The following is a 20,045-nucleotide window of genomic DNA, read 5'->3' on the forward strand; positions in this document are numbered from 1 at the left end:
TACATTTAATCAAAAACACTTTTGTTGCCAATGAACAATGCAAATTTGCCACTGTAAGTCACCAGAACTTTTTGGAAGAGGATTTTTATACAATGAATGCCAAGAAGGCGATTCATTTTCAGATACAGAAAAACACGTTCTCCACTTTGTATCTCTCCTTTCTCTTAACTGTCCCACAAAGAATGACTTTACACAAACGTTATATAAATTTTGTTTGCTTGCCATAGAAAAAGGAAGACTTTGTAAACCTTTAAAAGACAGCAACATATTCTCATTATCACCATTATTATTTTCATCCTTGTCTATCTTTGGAGTTAGATACACTTCTGGAAAAGGAACCTTTATAAAATTACCAGACATAAAATTTGTTATAAACTCTTGTAAAGGTCTAGGAAAAGATGTTTTCAAACTCTTCAGAATGTTCCCTACTATTCTCTCTGATCTACTTCCAATCTTCTTAGTAAACCCCTGTACTGAAAACCACTCTCTCTTTGACAAATCCAACAAATTTCCAACTTTTGAATATCAGCAAATTTGCTGAAACAAAATTAGAGATATCTGTGTTAGACATAGTACAGTTTTGACACAACCAGGGGTTATGAAAAAGTGATTCATCAAAGCAAAAATGTTCTTTTCGCTCCAACTTAAAATACCTCCAAGCTTCAAAAACAGATCCATAAAACTGTATAACAGTCTTATCTTTTACATCATTTTCTGAAATTAAAAAAAATTGTTTATCAAGCTCCATCTTGCTTTTTGTTTGTAAAATAACAAGACCAAAACTAATCCATGGTACAGAGTCTGAAGAATAAAGCAGCTTTTGGGCAGTTTGTAACCTCATGGCTTTCAAATTAGAGGTCAGATGGATTAACCCTTGACTGTCCTCATTGACAGGAAGACAAAGTACTGACCAACAATAGCCCCCCAGAAGAAATCCACAAAAGCTTTCTGAAGTTTTAACAAGAGGTCTTTTGGAGGATCCAATACTGTTAAACGATGCCACAGCATTGAGGCAGCAAGATTGTTCACTACTAACACTCTGCCTCTGTAAGAAAGCCGGGCTTGAATCCATTTCCATCTCTGCAGCTTTCCAGCCACTTTCTGTATAAGTCCTTCCCAATTCTTTTTCATATGTTGCTCAGTCTCAAAAAACAGTATAAGGATTTTAACACCCTCTTTATTCCAAAGGCACTGATTTGGAAGTTGAGGTGGGTTCTGATCTGACCGATTACCCAATAACAAGGTATCAGTTTTTTCCCAATTAAACCATGCAGAAGATGCACTCTGAAAGATATTGAGACATGAAACCAGATGTTTAACATCATCTTCAGATCTAATAATAACGGTGATGTCATCAGCATAAGCTGTTAGTTTCACTGTTGGTATATTGCAAGATGATGGAAAAGTCAATCCTTGCAACTTCTCTCTCAACATCTTTAACAATGGTTCAATAGAAATCGTGTACAAGACGCCAGATAAGCTGCAACCTTGTCTCACTCCTCTATGCACCGCAAAAGGTCTTGTCAGATTTCCATTAACCTTCAGCATGCTGTAGACGTTGTTATACAGAAGCCTTACCCATGAAGTAAACTGTTCTCCAAAGCCAAAGCCTTCAAGCATTTTAAACAAATATGCATAGTCAACTTTATCAAAGGCCTGTTCTTGGTCCAAACACACAAGGCCAAGATCTAGTTTATGCAATTCGGTAAAAACCAACATATCTCGCACAAGAAAAAGATGATCAAATATAGAACACTTTGGAATGCAGTAAGATTGGTCTCCATGGATAATTGATGCTAAAGACTTTTTCAGGCGGTTTGTCAAAGCCTTAGATAAAAGTTTATAATCAGTTCCTAAAAAAGAGACTGGTTAGCAGTTAGGGGTTAGGCGAGATCTCCTTTCTTGGGTAAAAAGGTTACCACAGCTCTTCTACAACTGAGAGGTAAAGTTTTTGACTCAAAGCTTTCAAGAAACACAGTGAGCAGATCTTGTCCTATAATGGACCAAAAAACGTTATAAAATTCAGAAGTCAATCCATCCAGCCCTGGTGTTTTTCTTGAAGACTGCTGCTGTAAGGCCTCACTTAACTCCTGAAAAGATAGTGGTTTTTCTAAATCAGCTTTATCTTCTTTTCCAAGCTGTGGAAGTCCATATCGAAGTTGCTCAGTTGCTTCAAGATTACAAGGTTGTGCACTATATAAATCTTCATAAAACCATAAACCTTGTGAAATTATTTCCTACTTTTCAGTTATTTCTTTTCCATTTAACAGTTTGAGATAATTTATATTCTTCTTGTCTCTAATATTCTTCTCCAACGAAATGAAGATAGTTGTTGAAGAATCCATACTGTTTAACTGAAGAAATTTTCCACGTATAGATTAGTGTTGTTTTTGGCGGCCTGTTTTAATTTTTGTTTTAGTCTAGTCTTTATGTGAAGCTGTCATTTTAATTTTTATTCGTTTTAGTCACATCCATACTCTTTTTAGTCTAGTCCAGTTTTAGTCGATGAAAACTGATGACATTTAGTTTTAAACATTTATTCTAGCTTTAGTCAATGAAAATGCTATTTTAGTCTCTTTTTAGTAATGCCATTCTATTTAACCCAGTCAATCTAGTACAAGTACCTAGAAGTATAGACGAAACCAAAATTTTATTTTAGCAAAACCCATTTCAAACAAGGTTATCGTATTATTTTATTGTTACCTTATAGACTTAAGAATACATCCATTCCAGACAAGAAAGATGCTCTGATTTGAATTTACAACATTTATTTTACCAACCAAACATGTAAGAAGTACACAAACATACATTTAAATAAGATATATAAAAATAATAAATACAATTAAAAAAAAAAAAATCTGCAAATTTTTCTCCCAAAAACGAACCCTGGCTGGCCGGCCATCTGCCCCTTTCTCTGTGTCAAGGCTGATTTATACTCGACATGTCCGCAATTTCGCTTGGGTGACGTGGAAAATATGACATCATTGCGGTGTTGCCAGAAGTTCGCTTTGAGTGCGCGTGAACTCATTTCGCGTGGCGGAGTGCACAGCATTTTTTGTAACCTTCTGCATAACTCTGCATCTGAACATGCACGAGTTCAGGGCGATTCTATCCGAACATGCACGTCTGTGTCGTCGTTTGTGTGAAACAGAAGTGGTTTAATGTGAAGTTCAAACTCCATCAGGTGCTTTTTGATGGAAAACGTTTTTTTTTTTTTTTTTTTTTTTTTTTAAGTTTGCATAGGTTGTCCAAGGCTTCTTATTTGAAGTACGTTTTTATTTTTATTGCATAAAATAGAATTAGAATTCATTTAGATATTAATTATAAGCCAATAGTTAAAGATTGTTTTAAGTTTGTACAAAATACAGCCAATAGTTAAAGATTGTTTTAAGTTTGTACATAAAGAAATTATTAATCCATCAACTCATTCATCAAAAGACTTGTACTGGCCATACTGGCAAATGACTTTCACCAGTGATTCCCAACGGTTTTAGAGGACAATTACTCCTCGTCGCTCCCCGTCATTTCAAATAGTACAATGGCGAATGCGACAAGTATAAAAGCCTCATCCATTTTTGAAGGTGCGCTCGCATTTAGCGGAGCCAGGCGAAAGTATAAATCCCGCTTAACTTTCTTTGTTGTCATCTCTTGATTTCCTCACCGGCAGACCTCAAGTGGTAAAAGTAGGCCAGTTCACCTCCAACTCCATCTTGAATGTAGGAGCCCCACAGGGCTGTGTCCTGAGTCCCCTGCTCTACTCTCTCTACACACATGACTGCGTGTCTTCCCACAGCTCCACATCTATTATTAAATTTGCTGATGATACTGTGGTTCTGGGCCTCATTTCCAACAATAATGAGACCGCATACTTGGATGAGGTAGAGAAATTAACATCATGGTGCCAGGACAATTGTCTCTCTCTGAATGTGAGCAAAACTAAAGAGCTGATTGTAGACTTCAGGAAGAGACAGCAGCGGCTCTGTACTCCTCTTATGATCAGCGGGACCCCTGTGGAGAGGGTGAGCAGCTTCAAGTACCTTGGTGTAAACATCTCCGAGGTCCTGACTTGGACTACACACATTCAAACTCAGGTTAATAAAGCCAGGCAAAGACTGTACCACCTGAGACAGCTGAGGAAATTCAGGGTTTCACCTGCAATCCTGAAAACTTTCTATTCAGGGGCCATAGAAAAGCGTATTGACTCAGTGTATATCAGTGTGGTATGGGAACAGCTCCAGTCATGACTGCAAAGCCCTGCAGAGAGTTGTGCGCTTAGCTGAGCGCATCTCAGGGTCTGCTCTCCCCTCTCTGCAGGACATCTACCTCAAACGCTGCAAAAGCAGAGCTGTTAAAATAATCAAGGACTCCATTCACCCCAGTAACCATCTTTTCACTTTGCTGCCATCTGGTAAGCGTTTCCGTAGCCTGATGTCAAAAACTGAGAGACATAGGAGGAGTTTCTTCCCCCAGGCCATCAGGCTCCTAAACTCAAAACCAGCCTCCTAACATCTTCAAGTCTCCACTTAATATTCACTTTATCAGTAAGACATTCATCATTCACTACCTCACATTGACATACTGAAAGTGTCAACCTGTTTGCACATTTGCCTCTTGTACATTCCTGTGTATCTTAATATTTAAGACTACAGTTTACTTTCATGCACATTATTTTTCCACTATATATTTAATTCTACAGTATACATCTTTTTTTATATTTTATTAGATTTTATCTTATATTTTTATTGTTTACTTTTATTTCATTCTTTCATAGTATATATTTATGTATATTTTCATCGGTGTTGTATTCTTTAATAATTGCACTGTCCATGGAGCGGACCTGACTCACATTTCACTGCTGTTTATATATGCTCTATATAATGTGTATGTGACAAATAAAAATCTGTCTTGAATCTTGAATCTTCTAAATAATGCCACGAGTGGGCTTGAGGAAGTGACGTCGGTTGCATCTGTGCAGAAACAGAAATACCGCTAAATAATGATAATGTGACTAAACGAGACGAAAAAAACGTTATAACATTTCTTTCGTGTCGTTTTGGTCAACGAAAATGAAGAGACATTTTAGCATAGTTTTTATTTTGTAAACCACATTTAGTCTCATTTTTATTCGTCAACAATATTGCATTATACATTTAATTATAGTCATCGTCACATGACCAGTATTTACGTTGCGTCTCGTCTCGTTTTCGTCACATGATAAAGGTTCGTTGACGACGATATTTAGTCATAAATTTCGTTGACGAAAGCAACACTAGTATATATGTGTTATGACTCCTTTCTTCATACAAATTCTTTAGAAGCAAATTATACTTTTCAAGTTTCCTTGCAGTCTCTGTATCTTCATCCACACCAATAGTGCTACTTAGCTTCAAAATTTGCTGCTCCAAAAAATTTACTTTTTCTCTCATCTCAACAGTACGATTCCTTGTATATTGCTGGCAAAAAATCTTAATCTGTACTTTTCCGATATCCCACCACTGGCCTAAAGTTTTATACTGTAACTCTCCTCTCTCCCCAGAACTGAGTGAAAAATTTTACAAAGGATTTATCTTGCAACAATCTATTATTAAAATGCCAATAATTATGATAAGAAGTGCTCTGTGTTATAGACATAGGTACAGCAACATAGTGATGATCAGAAAGTGACGTGGCGAAATATAACTTGAAAAATCTTCCTCTATTACTGATTTTAACATAAATCCTATCAAGCCGTGCACCAGAGACTGTGTTAGCATTTATTTTTAACCATGTGTATTGTCTGTCACTAGGGAAACCTTCTCTCCATACATCAACACATTTATGATACTGGACTAAGGTTTTGAGAGTTTCAGCCGATTTTAAGTGAGGCTCGACATGATTCCTATCCATAGTGTAATCAAGAGTACAATTAAAATCACCAGCTAAAATTAGTATTCTATTATTTGGAATTTCTGAAACAACATCTTTTCATTTTTTTAAAAAAAAAAACAGACTTTCTACACCATCATTTGGAGCATAAACATTAATAAGAGAAAAATATAATTCATATAACTTAAAATCTAATATTTGCATTCTACCTAATAATTTCTTTAACCCTATTATCTTGAATTTGTAAGTCTGAAGAAATAAGAACTGCCACTCTGACACTAACATTTGATCTATGGCTAAGGAAAGCTTGGCCTCTCCATTCACTCCATTGTCATTGCCATTGTGCCTGATTGACCATATCTATACTTGCTTACTTCAAACCTACAAAATGAAACAAAGCAGCCCTTTTTTCAGCACTACAGCATTCATTAACATTCAAAGATAAAAAAATTCAAGGATGTCATAGTGCTTATAAATAAAAAAAGTGACTGATATCAAGCAACAAGACATATATTCTTTCTTTCTCATTCTGTAATAATCAGATTTTTTTTTCATCAAGATTGGTCATACCTTTCACCTTTGTTATTATTTTTTTAAGGCAATACCGCTTCTGCCTACTGAGTTCATCAAAAGTTGCTTTTCTCATTGCAACCTTGCTAGACACCAAAAACCACTTCAAATCCGGGAAAAAATGCCTCAATTTGTGGTTTACGAGCTTCTTTGGTTTCATCAAGAAAATCACTTATTTGTTTTACTGTATACAACTTAGTAATAAATGATCCCGTTCTTTCAGCATCCTCTCCATCAGATAGACTCCCTAAACTCTCTAGATCATCGTCTGAATCATTTTCAGAATGAACATAATCTGAACCTAACAGGATCATCTTAATAGGTCTTTGCCATATCTTTCAAGCACTCTCTGAATAAGTTTATTCTTAATGGATGAAGGAACATTCGATAACACAATTTTCTTTGAAGGACTCGATAAAGGCAGTACTCGTTAAAAAAATTTCAATAACACTAACAACAAAATAAACCAAAAAATACACAAAAAAAAAAAAAAAAAATATATATAAAGCGAAACAAACTCTCAAAAGCGTCCTCCAAAGCTCCAAACTCCTCCCATTGCGCACAATCCCGAGAGTGAGTGAGAGAGAGAGAGTGAGAGAGAGAGAGAGAGAGAGAGAGAGAGACAGTCAGACAGACAGACAGACAGAGACAGACAGACAGAGAGACAAACACATAGACAGTCAGACAGAGAGACAAACAGAGAGTCAGACAGACACACAGACAGAGATATAGACAGAGACACAGACAGTCAGACAGACAGACATAGAGACAGAGAGAGACAGACATAGAGACAGATAGAGACAGACATAGACATAGAGATAGAGACAGACAGAGAGACAGACAGACAGACAAACAAACAAACAGACAGACAGAGAGACAGAGATAGAGACAGACAGAGAAAAAAAAAAAAAACAGACAGACAGAGAGACAGAGATAGAGACAGACAGAGACAGACAGACAGACAGACAGACAGACAGACAGACAGACAGACAGATAGTCACAGAGAGAGCGAGACAGAGAGAGAGACAGACAGAGACAGAGATAGAGAGACTTTTAAACTCCTTTTAATTTACACCATTTTTCAAAACATTACAAATATAAAAAAAAAAAAAAAAATAAAAAAAAAAAAAAAGACAGACAATTTTACCAATTAAAAACCGTATTTCCAAACTCATCCATTGTCACTAAAGCATCTCTCACACCCCACCTCATTTGAAAAAAGGTACATTATCAGTTTGTTTATAATATTCAAATTCAACAACAACCCTAAATTCTACCAATGATTTAAAAAGAGGCAAGAAGTCAACATCTTGACCAGCGTTTTTACATTGATGTGTTTTCAGGATTGCCAACTTGGCGTGTCCCATTAAAAAATTGGCAAGCACACACCTTTCACGACATGACTGCTTATACTTGCAACCAAAGATAAAAAGGGTGTTTGTAAAAGAAAATCCCAATTTCATAATTAGTTTTCCCAAAAGTACAAAAACTGGAGCCTGTCTTGAAAACTCACAAAATAAATGAAACACAGTGTCAGAGGCCTTACAAAAAGAACATTCAGGTAAAACCATTTAATTGAACTTTAAAACAAAGGTGTTTGTAGCCAAGACACTGTGAAGTATTCTCCACTGTAGATCTCCACATCTTTTAGGAATTGGGGGTTGTACAACAGCCTCCACGAGGGATTTACATCTCTGGGGACAGAAAGGTAAGCTCTCCATTTAGTATCTATTCTTTCCTTCAGCTGTTCAAAGTGTGCTGATTTAGCACAAATATGGTAAATAATTTTCTTCCCCATTCTTTGTAAATCCAAAAATTCAAACCCCTTTAACAAAAAAGTATTAGTGTGCCCTTCAAATTCCATTTTTTTTGGAACAACTTTTAATGCCGTAAAAGTCTTAAATACCAAACCACCAATTAAAACTGAATCTATAAGTGAAGTTAATACTGGGGGAAACAAGCTTTAAAGCGCTTAACTATCCCTTCCACCATTCTTACTGACCTTATCCCAACCTGGTCAGCAAGTGACTGAGCTGTTCGCCACTGACCTCTTGTCATATCAAGCAGGTCCATAACTCTAGTTACTCCTGCATTCAAAAACATTTTAGTTACAGAACCGGATAATGAAACCTGTAGCTTAAAAAGAGGATTAAAAAACAATGGTTCTGCACACCATAATTTTCATCACCTACTCTTGAGAATTTTAACACACTCCATGAATGAAAAATTGATTCATAAAATTTCAAAAGAGAACAATTCACAATTTTAACATAAGGCTTCTCAATTAAAAATAACTCTTTTTCAAGGTCTATTCCTCCAAGATCTTTACGAATATACAAACAATAATCAATCCACGGCTTTCCATCTGAACAGTACAGCAGTTTTTGCAATGTTCGTAGTCTCATTGCTGCAATTTTGGATTCAACGTGTATAAGGCCTTGACCTCTCTCTGCAACAGGAAGATAGAGAACCTCAGGAGGAAGCCAATGATGGCCATTCCAAAAGAAGTCAACAAATGCCCTTTGATCCTTTAATAGCAGTTCCTTAGGGGGATTTAGAACTGTAACCTTATGCCATTGAAGCTGCCAGGTTATTAATTATAAGGCATCTCCCTCTATATGAGAGCTGTGGGAGAATCCACCTCCACTTTTGGATTTTACCAATAACCTGGTCAACCACTCCTTCCCAATTCTTCTCCATGTACTGGTCAGTTCCAAAATAAAAAAAAAAAATTTTTAAGCCATCATGGGCCCATTTACACTGTTTTGGCAACTGAGGAGATCCTGTACCATGCCAGTCTCCCATCAACAAAGAGGTACATTTTTCCCAATTTATACATGCAGAGGTAGCTTTCTGAAAGGTATCCAAACATGAAATAATATTTTCAACATCATTTGAATTCTTAATAATCAGAGTTACATCATCTGCATATGCTATAAGTTTAACTTGAGGAACTTTAGGGCAGCCAGAACCACCAATACCACGTAGTCTTTTACTCAGCAGACTTAAAAAAGGCTCAATAGAAATAGCATAGAGTAAACCTGATAGAGGACACCCTTGTCTTATTCGTCTCGTCACTGAAAAGGGCCTTGTTAATGTACCATTTACTCTTAGCATGCTATAAATATCATTATACATGAGCCTAATACAGGAAATTATGAGCCTAATACAAAATTATGACAAAATTCAAATAAAAGTGGTCCACCCTGTCAAAGGCCTTTTCTTGGTCCAAAGAAAGAAGGTCGATGTCCAGGTTATGTCTTTTTGCCACTGTAATAATGTCTCTAACCAAAAAAAGACTGTCAAATATTGTTCGGTTAGGAATACAATAAGATGTTGTTGTGAATAACGGTTTCTATACAGTTCTTCAATCTGTTGGTTAAAGCTTTTGAAAATATCTTGAGATCAACACACAGCAAGGAGACAGGGCGCCAGTTCTTTAAACAACCAAGGTCTCCTTTTTTGGGGATCAAAGTTAAAACTGCTCTCCGACGGCTTAGAGGAAGGGTCTCTTTTTCAATACTTTCCACCAAAACATCATAGAAGTCCTGACCAATTAAGTTCCAAAGAGCCTTATAAAACTCGGCTGAGAGACCGTCCAAACCAGGTGACTTTCCAGGATTCAATTCCTGAACAGCTCTCGAAAGTTCAGCCATTGTTAAAGGATTCTCAAGATCCATCTTATCCTTCTTTGATAATTGTGGCAAGTCACTCAGAAGTATGTCAGCTTCTACTCCATTACAAGGCTCTACACAATATAACTCTTCATAAAAAGACATAGCAAAATAATTAATTTCCATTTGTGTTGTTAATACTCTTCCATCTGGGAGATTCAGTTGATGAAGATGCTTATGTGCTCTTGTTTTTTTTTTTTTCCAAGTCCGAAGAAAAAAGCAGTAGGAGAGTCCATATCATTTAGACGGGTGAACTTTGCCCTTAAAAGGGCAGTTTTGCCAGAGGTGGAAAGAGTACAAAAATATTCTACTCAAGTAAAAGTACCATTACATTAATGAAATTTTACTTAAGTACAAGTAAAAGTACCAGTCTAAAAACCTACCCAAGTAAAAGTAAAAAGTAGCTCATTTAAAATTTACTCAGAGTAAAAATTACTAAGTTACATTTTAACAGTGGGAGGGAGGCAAAAATGGGACAGACCAAGGGTGTCAAACTCAGGTCCTGGAGGGCCACAGTCCTGCACAGTTTAGATATAACCTTAATTAAACACACCTGATCCAGCTAATCTAAACATTTAGGCTTATTTGAAAACTACATGATATGTGTGGTGTGCTGGAGCAGGGTTAGAACTAAACTCTGCAGGGCTACGGCCCTCCAGTAACTGAGTTTGACACCCCTGAGATAGGCCTATTAATCTCAAATTAGAATAATAAGACATTTGGGCTGTTACCAGGCAAATCAGTATCAACAAACTCATCTTTTCAATGCAGAGGAAATGCAGAAGCTTCATCGGAAGTGGCATTTAGATGTATTTACACACTGTTTAATGCAGGACATGAATGCATTTAACCTGCAGTTACAAATGAAATAATAAACATAAAATATACAATACACAAAATAAATAATTGAAATTAAATATGATATAAGAAATTAATTATAAAAAAAAAAAAAAAAAAAAAAAATCAAAAGATACTTTAAATGTGAAATTAAAATTGGCAGTATGTGTCAGCAGGTCACTGTTAATAAGTGAGTCATCGCGATTGAACCAAATCATTTAAACGGTTGATTCATTCAGGAACGAAACACTGTCATGTTGCTCAGAGACGCAAAACTGTGCTTTGGTGGCTGTGTTTGGAATTATTTTTTGTTGTAGAAATAGAGCAAAAACAGGCAATATGGTGTCTAAAACGCAAGTCTCTTTATTAACTTGTTTACTGACCTGTTGTAATATATGTAATCATGATGATTTTTGGAGGAAAAGACGGCAGTCTTTCTGTCTTTTTGATTTACTATATGAAATGATATATATATATATATATATATGTATATTTTCTGCCCATATATATATATATATATATATATATATATATATATTTTATGTAAATTTTCCCCTATATCTTCAATTTTGTCATCATTCTAAATGCATTTCAACAGACTGAATCACACAGTGAAAGTTCGCACTATAAATGCGCGCGCACATAATTAAAACAACAATTATGATATTATCGCAGACGATATATATCGCACACTCCGCACCACTGTCTTTTTGGCTAATTTGTGCAAACCTCTTGCTAAAATGTCAAAGCTTCATTTTAACCACCAAAGCAACGATGCAATTATTTTGCTCACCTCTACATGCTTGCGGAGGGTTGATGTCTTGTCTAGATTTTATATGCTAGTTTGGTCTCTCTAGGCAAGCACAGCTTACACTGCATAATAGAGCGTAAATATGGCTAAGGGTTCACTTCATTTCCTTCAGTTCAACTTCAGAATATGACGGGGTTTCATTTTCAGCGGTGTCTGCACCACTAACGCCTGTTTTGTCCGTCTGCATCTCTCTTGTGATTTTAGCGCCAGTTTGCCCTCCTGCCCATTATTTACTGACGTAGTTTCCAGGGAGCGATTTTTTTTTTACTCAGTAATTAACCCTTTTAAAATGTAGCGAAGTACAATACTTCAAACAAAATATAATTAAGTAAAAGTAAAATTACAGATTTTAAAAATTACTTTAAAAAGTAGAAGTACACAAAAAAGCTACGCAATTACAGTAACGCGAGTAAATGTAATTCGTTACTTTCCACCTCTGCCTACTTGTCAGGGACCAACTACTCCTATAAATAACCACTGGCTACGATTGCCCAGCTTTCTCTCATTCTCACACATTCGTACTAACAAAGGCTTACAAAAACAAGAACCTGCGTTAACTGAATTATTTAGCCTCCGATAACTATTAACTATTTTCATTATCTTTCTTTCAGGTTGTATCGGGGGGTCCTAATTGTCCTGCCTAAATATATGCTAGAGACGGTACCCCCCACCCTGGATCTCACTGAGCCATTAATTCTAGATGCCCTGATCAACCACCACCTGGATGATGCGACGGCAGCCAAATTGCGCCAGAACGCCCACTGCACATCAGCTTATTGGTGGAGAGGAGACAGAGTGATGAAGCCAAACTCTTCCCCAACTCTCTGTTCAGTTAACAGTTTCATACCTTGTTTGTGGCATGGTCTTAGCTAGAGAAATGCTTTATACTTCTATTCTTATATACATTTGTGTTAAATGTTTATTTAAATGTTTCTATGCTTTGGCAATGTAAAGATACTTTTTTACCATGCCAATAAAGCTACTTGAATCTTGATAGAGACAGACAGACAGACAGACAGACAGAGAGACAGACAGAGACACAGACAGACAGAGACAGACAGACAGAAAGACAGAGAGACAGACAGACAGATGTGGTACCTTTGCAGTAGTCGGCTGGATCCTCCTGCTCTTCGTCATCAGAGCCCAGAATCTCCTCCTCCGTCTCTGGCAGGGCCACAGGCTCGGGAGGGGGGGGCGGAGGTGGGGGAGGAGGAGGGGAATGAGGAGCGGATGGAACCTTCTGTGTGTCGGGCCTACAAACACACACACACACACATTTCCATTTACTGTGCATGACGGAGTGAGTTTATGAAACACACTCAGCGGTCAGCCACCATCTCAGAAGCACAGCGAACACCTTCCTCCTATTGCCATAGAAACTAGAGACACGAATCTAGAATCCAGCATGACATCAGATTCATTTTATAAGAATGAAACACACATGCAGACACACACAAATGTTCCCTCAGCTAATAGAGACATCCCACAAGCTTCAAGTGTTTTTATAAACACCAAATTATTAATACTACAGACTAATGCTAACTGCATTTTTACAAAAAAAGACAGAATTTACAGCATATATATATATATATATATATATATATATACAGTATATATATATATATATATATATATATATATATATATATATATATATTACAGTACAGGTCAAAAGTAGAAACTTACTATTTTTAATGACAGAAGTCTCTTCTGCTCATCAAGCCCTGCATTTATTTGATCAAAAATACAGAAAAAACAGCATATGGTGACATTACAAACTTAGTTTTCTATTAATATATTTAAAAAAAATAATTTATTCCTGTGATGCAAAGCTGAAGACACATTACTCCAGCCTTCAGACATTTAACATCCAGTCTATTCACATGATCATCATTTAATATTCTTTCTTTAATGAGTGTTGGAAACAGTTCTGCTGTCTAATATATTTGATGAATAAACAGGTTAAAAAGCTGCATTTATTCAAAAGAAAAAAAAAATTCTAATAATAATATTCTACCAAATATTTTCGTTACTATCACAGATCAATTTAACACATCTAATAAAAGTATTGATTTTTTAAAAAAAAGAAAGAAATAAAAATTACTGACCCCAAGTAGTGTAAATTACAGATAGCTTCTTTTTTTTTTTTTTTTACTTTTTATTCATCAAAGTATCCTAAAAAAAGTATCACATGTTCTGAAAAAATATTAAGCAGCAGAAAACTGTTTCCAACTTTGATAATGAATCATATTAGAATGATTTCTAAAGGATATAATGATATATATATAAAGATAATTTAAAGTATATAAATTTAAAAAACATTATTTAAATTGTAATAATATATCACAATATGAAATTTATCAAATATATGCATGATGAGCAGAAGAAACTTTTTAAAAAAACATTAAAAATAGTAATGTTTCCAAACTTTTGACACACACTGTATATATATATATATATATATATATATATACACACACACACACACACACACACAATATTTGTTCCAGTAAACAAATCTAGTTCAGTATCTCCATTCAATCCCCTCAATCACATTCACAGACCAGCGTGACATTCTGAGCGGCATGTGCCGAGTCCAGAAACACAGGGTTACCGTGAAATTGTGTGTGTTAGAAATGTTTATAATCTAGAAACTTCAACAGGCAGTTTTGAAAGACCACAGTTTTCAGCGTTGTTGTGTATCTGAGCTGTTTTGATTGGCTGAGATGAGTTAGGGTTAGATCTCATTGCCTAGCTGGCATCTCACCATGACTGTCTTTTATAAGAACTCTTCACACAGACACACACACATACACCCTCTTTTTACCTGTGTTTGGCTCGATGCCATAATAGCAGTGCACTGAGCGCTAAATCAAACGTCCTGCTGGAATGAGAGTGACTGTGATGCATAATGATGGAGAGATGTTGGCTAAAGTCTTCTGCTCCAGAACAGTCTGTCTCTTCCTCTCTGTGACGCTTTAAGGGAACTAGAGCGATGCCAGGAATTTCATGACCATTTCACACACAGTCCAGAACTCACACTCACACACAACAGATCTTCTCATTTCAGCAGTTCCACGTGTGTCAGTAGATGTTTTTCATTGGCAGACGCTGATGTCTAGAGAGCAGAGATGTCAATATAATGCTGATATAAATGACACTAAAGCAACTCGAGCATTACAGTGATTCAGACGCCTATGAAACAGCAGCAACAGATGTAATCTTCACTGAAGAGTTACATTTATCAGAATAAACCATTCATTTTTATCATATATTTCAGTAAACGAGAAGACAGTATAAAGTAGAGGTTGACCGATGTATCCATTTTGCCGATTAATCGGCACCGATAGTTGATTGCTGGAACAATTGGTTATCGGCAAAAATCCAATCCGATAGTTTTCCAGGTTGTGTCCGTTGCTGAGAAGGGTATGTTTTCATTATACAGTGCGAGAGGGGCCTCTAATGGTGGAAATCACTGACAGCATGTGCTATTTGTTTAGACACGCGATGCTGCACACTGAACAGAGCGAGAAACCTCAGACACAGATTTAAATGCAGCTGACAGAAAATCCTGCCATGCCATTCACATAGTTTTCCATTAAATTACATTATATTCACCCCAAATCATTGTTAATGTACACAATAAATTGTATATTGAGCATTTTCATTGAAATGTTTGTCTTTCTGTGGCTCTAATAAAGTCTGTATGCTTCATTTATAGAGCTATAATATAGATTGCGCTTTCTGTTTGCTCCGTTTTTTAAAGTCAAGTCACCTTTATTTATTTAGCGCTTTAAACAAAAAAGATTGCGTCAACTGTGTCAATAATGCAAAATGACAGTTAAAGGCAGTTCATCATTGAATTCAGTGATGTCATCATGCAGCTCAGTTCAGTTTAAATCGTATCTGTGCAATAATTTGCAATTAAATCAACGTAAATTAAGTGTCCCCAACTAAGCAAGCCAGAGGCGACAGCGGCAAGGAACCAAAACTCCATCGTTGACAGAATGGAGAAAAAACCTTGGGAGAAACCAGGCTCAGTCGGGGGGCCAGTTTTCCTCTGACCAGACAAAACCAGCAGTTCAATTCCAGGCTGCAGCAAAGTCAGATTGTGCAGAAGAATCATCTGTTTTCTGTGGTCTTGTCCCAGTGGTCGTCTGAGCGGTCTTTACAGGGGATCTTTCTCTGGGGCTCTAGTTGTCCTGGTCTCCGCTGTCTTTCAGGGATGTAGAGGTCCTTTCTAGGTGCTGATCCACCATCTGGGCTGGATACGTACTGGATCCGGGTGACTGCAGTGACCCTCTGACTTGGATACAGACTGGATCTGATGGCTATGGTGACCTCGGAATAAGAGAGAAACAGACTAATATTAGCGTAGATGCCATTCTTCTAATGATGTAGCAAGTACATTGGGTGTTATGGGAAGTGTTCCAGGTTCCGGTTTACCTAATTAATGCAGCCTAAAAATCCTTTAAGGGATTTGGATATTAGAAGCGTATTAGTGTGGTATGTGTAAACCAGGTTAAAGAAATGGGTCTTTAATCTAGATTTAAACTGCAAGAGTGTGTCTGCCTCCCGATCAATGTTAGGTAGGTTATTCCAAAGTTTGGGCGCTAAATAGGAGTAGGATCTGCCACCCGCAGTTGACTTTGATATTCTAGGTATTATCAAATTGCCAGAGTTTTGAGAACAGAGCGGACGTGGTGGACTATAATGTAACAAGAGCTTGTTCAAATACTGAGGTGCTAAACCATTCAGGGCTTTATAAGTAATAAGCAAGATTTTAAAATCTATACGATGTTTGATAGGGAGTCAGTGCAGTGTTGACAGAACCGGGCTAATATGATCATACTTCCTGGTTCTAGTAAGAACTCTAGCTGCTGCATTTTGGACTAACTGGAGTTTGTTTACTAAGCGTGTAGAACAACCACCCAATTACAGCATTACAATAATCTAACCTTGAGGTCATAAACGCATGGATTAACATTTCTGCAGTTGACATTGAGAGCATAGGCTGTAATTTAGATATATTTTTGAGATGGAAAAATGCAGTTTCACAAATGCTAGAAACATGGCTTTCTAAGGAAAGGTTGCTATCAAATAGCACACCAAGGTTCCTAACTGATGACGAAGAATTGACAGAGCAGCCATCAAGTCTTAGACAGCGTTCTAGGTTATTACATGCAGAGCTTTTAGGTCCTATAATTAACACCTCTGTTTTTTAGAATTTAGCAGTAAGAAATTAAACTAATTAAACGAAATAAACTGAACTTCAAACTTATCTATGCCTCATTTTGTAAATTTGTGTCCGTTTGGTGATTAAATAAACAGTTTTAGACCGCTGCTCAGGTTGAACGTGATGCGTCCGGAGTGTGTGTGATAATACGGTGAGTTCTCCTAGACTCAGTGCTCCTTTTATTTTGATTAGATAATCATTAAGTGTTCAAGAATAGAAGCAGTTAAATTGTGAGAGTATACATTGTGATGGTATAATTGTAATGCTATGGCGTTTGTGTATATATTTAAAGATTGTTAAGCATTACTGTCGAAATGAAATGGTAACAATTTAAAATAAAGAGTCCATTTGTAACATTAAGATTATTAATGAAAGCTATGTAATTATTGTTCCTTGTTAGTGTGTGGTAATTTCAACATTTACTATTACTATTATTATTATTATAGTCATCCTACTACTTGCCCACTTGATCCGATCCCCACTCACCTCTTTCAAGCGATTTCTTCTTCAGTTATACCTTTACTTACTCACATTATTAACTCCTCTCTTCACTCTGGAACATTTCCCTCAGCATTTAAGCAGGCTCTCGTAAGCCCACTGCTGAAGAAACCATCTCTAAATCCAGCACTTCTAGAAAACTAAAGACCGGTATCCCTTCTTCCATTCATTGCAAAGACACTTGAACGAGCTGTGTTCAACCAGCTCTCTATGTTTCTTGTACAGAACTACCTCCTGGACAGCAACCAAATCTGGCTTCAAAAGTGGCCACTCAACTGAGACTGCCCTGCTCTCGGTTACTGAAGCCCTGCGTTACTGGCAAGAGCAGCTTCAAAATCCTCAGTGCTCATTTTGCTGGACCTGTCTGCTTCTTTTGACACCGTTAATCACCAGATTCTTTATATCCACCCTCCAGAAAGATGGGCATCTCTGGAAATTCAACACAAAAACTAAAACCTCTTATTAAGAAACCACAACTAGATCCTAGTGAACTGGCAAATTACAGACCCATTTCAAATTTTCTATTTATGTCAAAAATTTTAGAAAATGTCGTGGCTGCTCAATTGTGCTCCTTCCTGCAAAAAAGATCTCTATGAAGAATTTCAGTCGGGTTTCAGGCCCCATCATAGCACAGAAACTGCACTTGTTAAAATTACAAATGACTTGCTTCTTGCGTCAGACCAAGGCTGCATCTCATTGCTAGTTTTACTTGATCTTAGTGCTGCATTCGACACCATAGATCATGACATACTCCTAGATAGATTACAAAACTATACAGGTATCCAAGGGCAGGCTTTAAGATGGTTTAGATCCAACCTGTCCGATCACTACCATTTTGTTTATTTCAATGGGGAGTCATCTCATTTATCACGAGTAAAATATGGAGTGCCACAAGGATCTATCCTAGGTCCTCTGCTATTTTCAATATACATGTTGCCCCTTGGTAATATCATTAGAAAAAAGGGCATTAGTTTCCACTGTTATGCTGATAATACTCAACTATATATCTCAACGACACCAGATGAAACTTCTAAATTATCTAAGCTAACAGAGTGTGTTAAAAATGTAAAAGATTGGATGACCAATAATTTTCTCCTATTAAATTCAGATAAGACAGAGATATTATTTATTGGACCAAAAAACGTTACACTAGAATCTTGTAGATTACAATTTGCAATTAGACGGATGTACTGTTACTTTCTCTACTGTCAAAAATCTGGGTGTTATATTAGACAGTAACTTTTCTTTTGAAAATCATATTTCCCATGTTACAAAAAGAGCATTCTTCCATCTTAGAAACATTGCCAAGCTACGAAACATGTTACCTGTTTCTGATGCAGAAAAGCTAGTTCATGCATTCATGACCTCTAGACTGGACTATTGTAATGCACTGCTAGCTGGCTGTCCTGCATCCTCAATAAACAAGCTACAGGTAGTCCAAAATGCAGCGGCTATAGTCCTTACCAGATCAAGAAAATATGATCATATTACCCCAATTTTTCAGTCTCTGCACTGGCTACATATTAAGTTCTGTAACAGTTACAAAATATTATTACTTACTTACAAGGCCCTTAATGGTTTAGCTCCTGCATACCTAACTAGTCTTCTACCACGCTACAATCCACCAGGCTCCCTAAGGTCACAAAACGCTGGACTCTTGATAGTACCTAGGATAGCAAAGTCCACTAAAGGAGGTAGAGCTTTTTCACATTTGGCTCCCAAACTCTGGAGTAGTCTCCTGATAATGTTTGGGGTTCAGACACACTTTCTCTGTTTAAATTTAGATTAAAAACACACCTCGTTGGCCAATCATTCAAATAATGCATCTCATAATTTTGGACTGCAGTTATATCTGATCAAATGCGCATTATTATTCTTTAGCTTGGGTTAAACCAATTAATTTTATTTGGCTGGAACAGCAGCTATGCTAATTATATCTCTATTTGTTTATCTGTTTTGCCACGGGATTTACATAGGATTTACACAAGCTCCAGTTTGGATCCAGAACACCTGAGAAGAGATGATGCCAACCCCTCAGAGGACCTCAGATGATGCTAACCCAGAGACAACATACAGAACTACCACATTTTGCTGTAACTTTGATTGCATAATTGCTGTTAATAGTGTTAATTGTCTGTTTGTTTAGGTCTTTTATTGATTTTTCCGAACATTTCTGCCATATGCACATAAACTGACAGTCACCACTGATAAGCTACTACTAAATATTGTAGAAACTTAATTTTCTATAAAGTTGCTTTGCAATGATTTGTATCGTAAAAAGTGCTATACAAATAAACTTGAATTGAATTGAATATTCTTTAATAATTGCGCTGTCCATGGAGTGGACCTGACTTACAGGTGCTGGTAATATAATTAGAATATCATCAAAAAGTTGATTTATTTCACTACTTCCATTCAAAAAGTGAAACTTGTATATTATATTCATTCAGTACACACAGACTGATATATTTCAAATGTTTATTTCTTTTAATCTTGATGATTATAACTGACAACTAAGGAAAATCCCAAATTCAGTATCTCAGAAAATTAGAAT

The 20,045-nt window shown here is 36.5% G+C and overlaps 1 protein-coding gene across 6 annotated transcripts in view; it reads right to left on the reverse strand.

Moving 5' to 3' along the window:
• The window catches only part of LOC109113160 (SRSF protein kinase 3-like), an 80,040-nt gene that overhangs the window by 48,202 nt on the left and 11,793 nt on the right, over nucleotides 1-20,045 (reverse strand). For 5 of the 6 annotated variants that reach the window (XM_042754689.1, XM_042754683.1, XM_042754686.1 and 2 more), the window contains exon 2: nucleotides 12,856-13,010. In XM_042754689.1, the coding sequence (XP_042610623.1) occupies nucleotides 12,856-13,010 (155 nt within the window). Of the gene's footprint in view, nucleotides 1-12,855; nucleotides 13,011-14,584; nucleotides 15,644-20,045 lie in introns of those variants that run through there. The other variant, XM_042754687.1, reaches the window with a different exon arrangement.

This window comes from Cyprinus carpio, unplaced genomic scaffold (assembly GCF_018340385.1).
Source record: "Cyprinus carpio isolate SPL01 unplaced genomic scaffold, ASM1834038v1 S000006585, whole genome shotgun sequence".
NCBI lineage: Eukaryota > Metazoa > Chordata > Actinopteri > Cypriniformes > Cyprinidae > Cyprinus > Cyprinus carpio.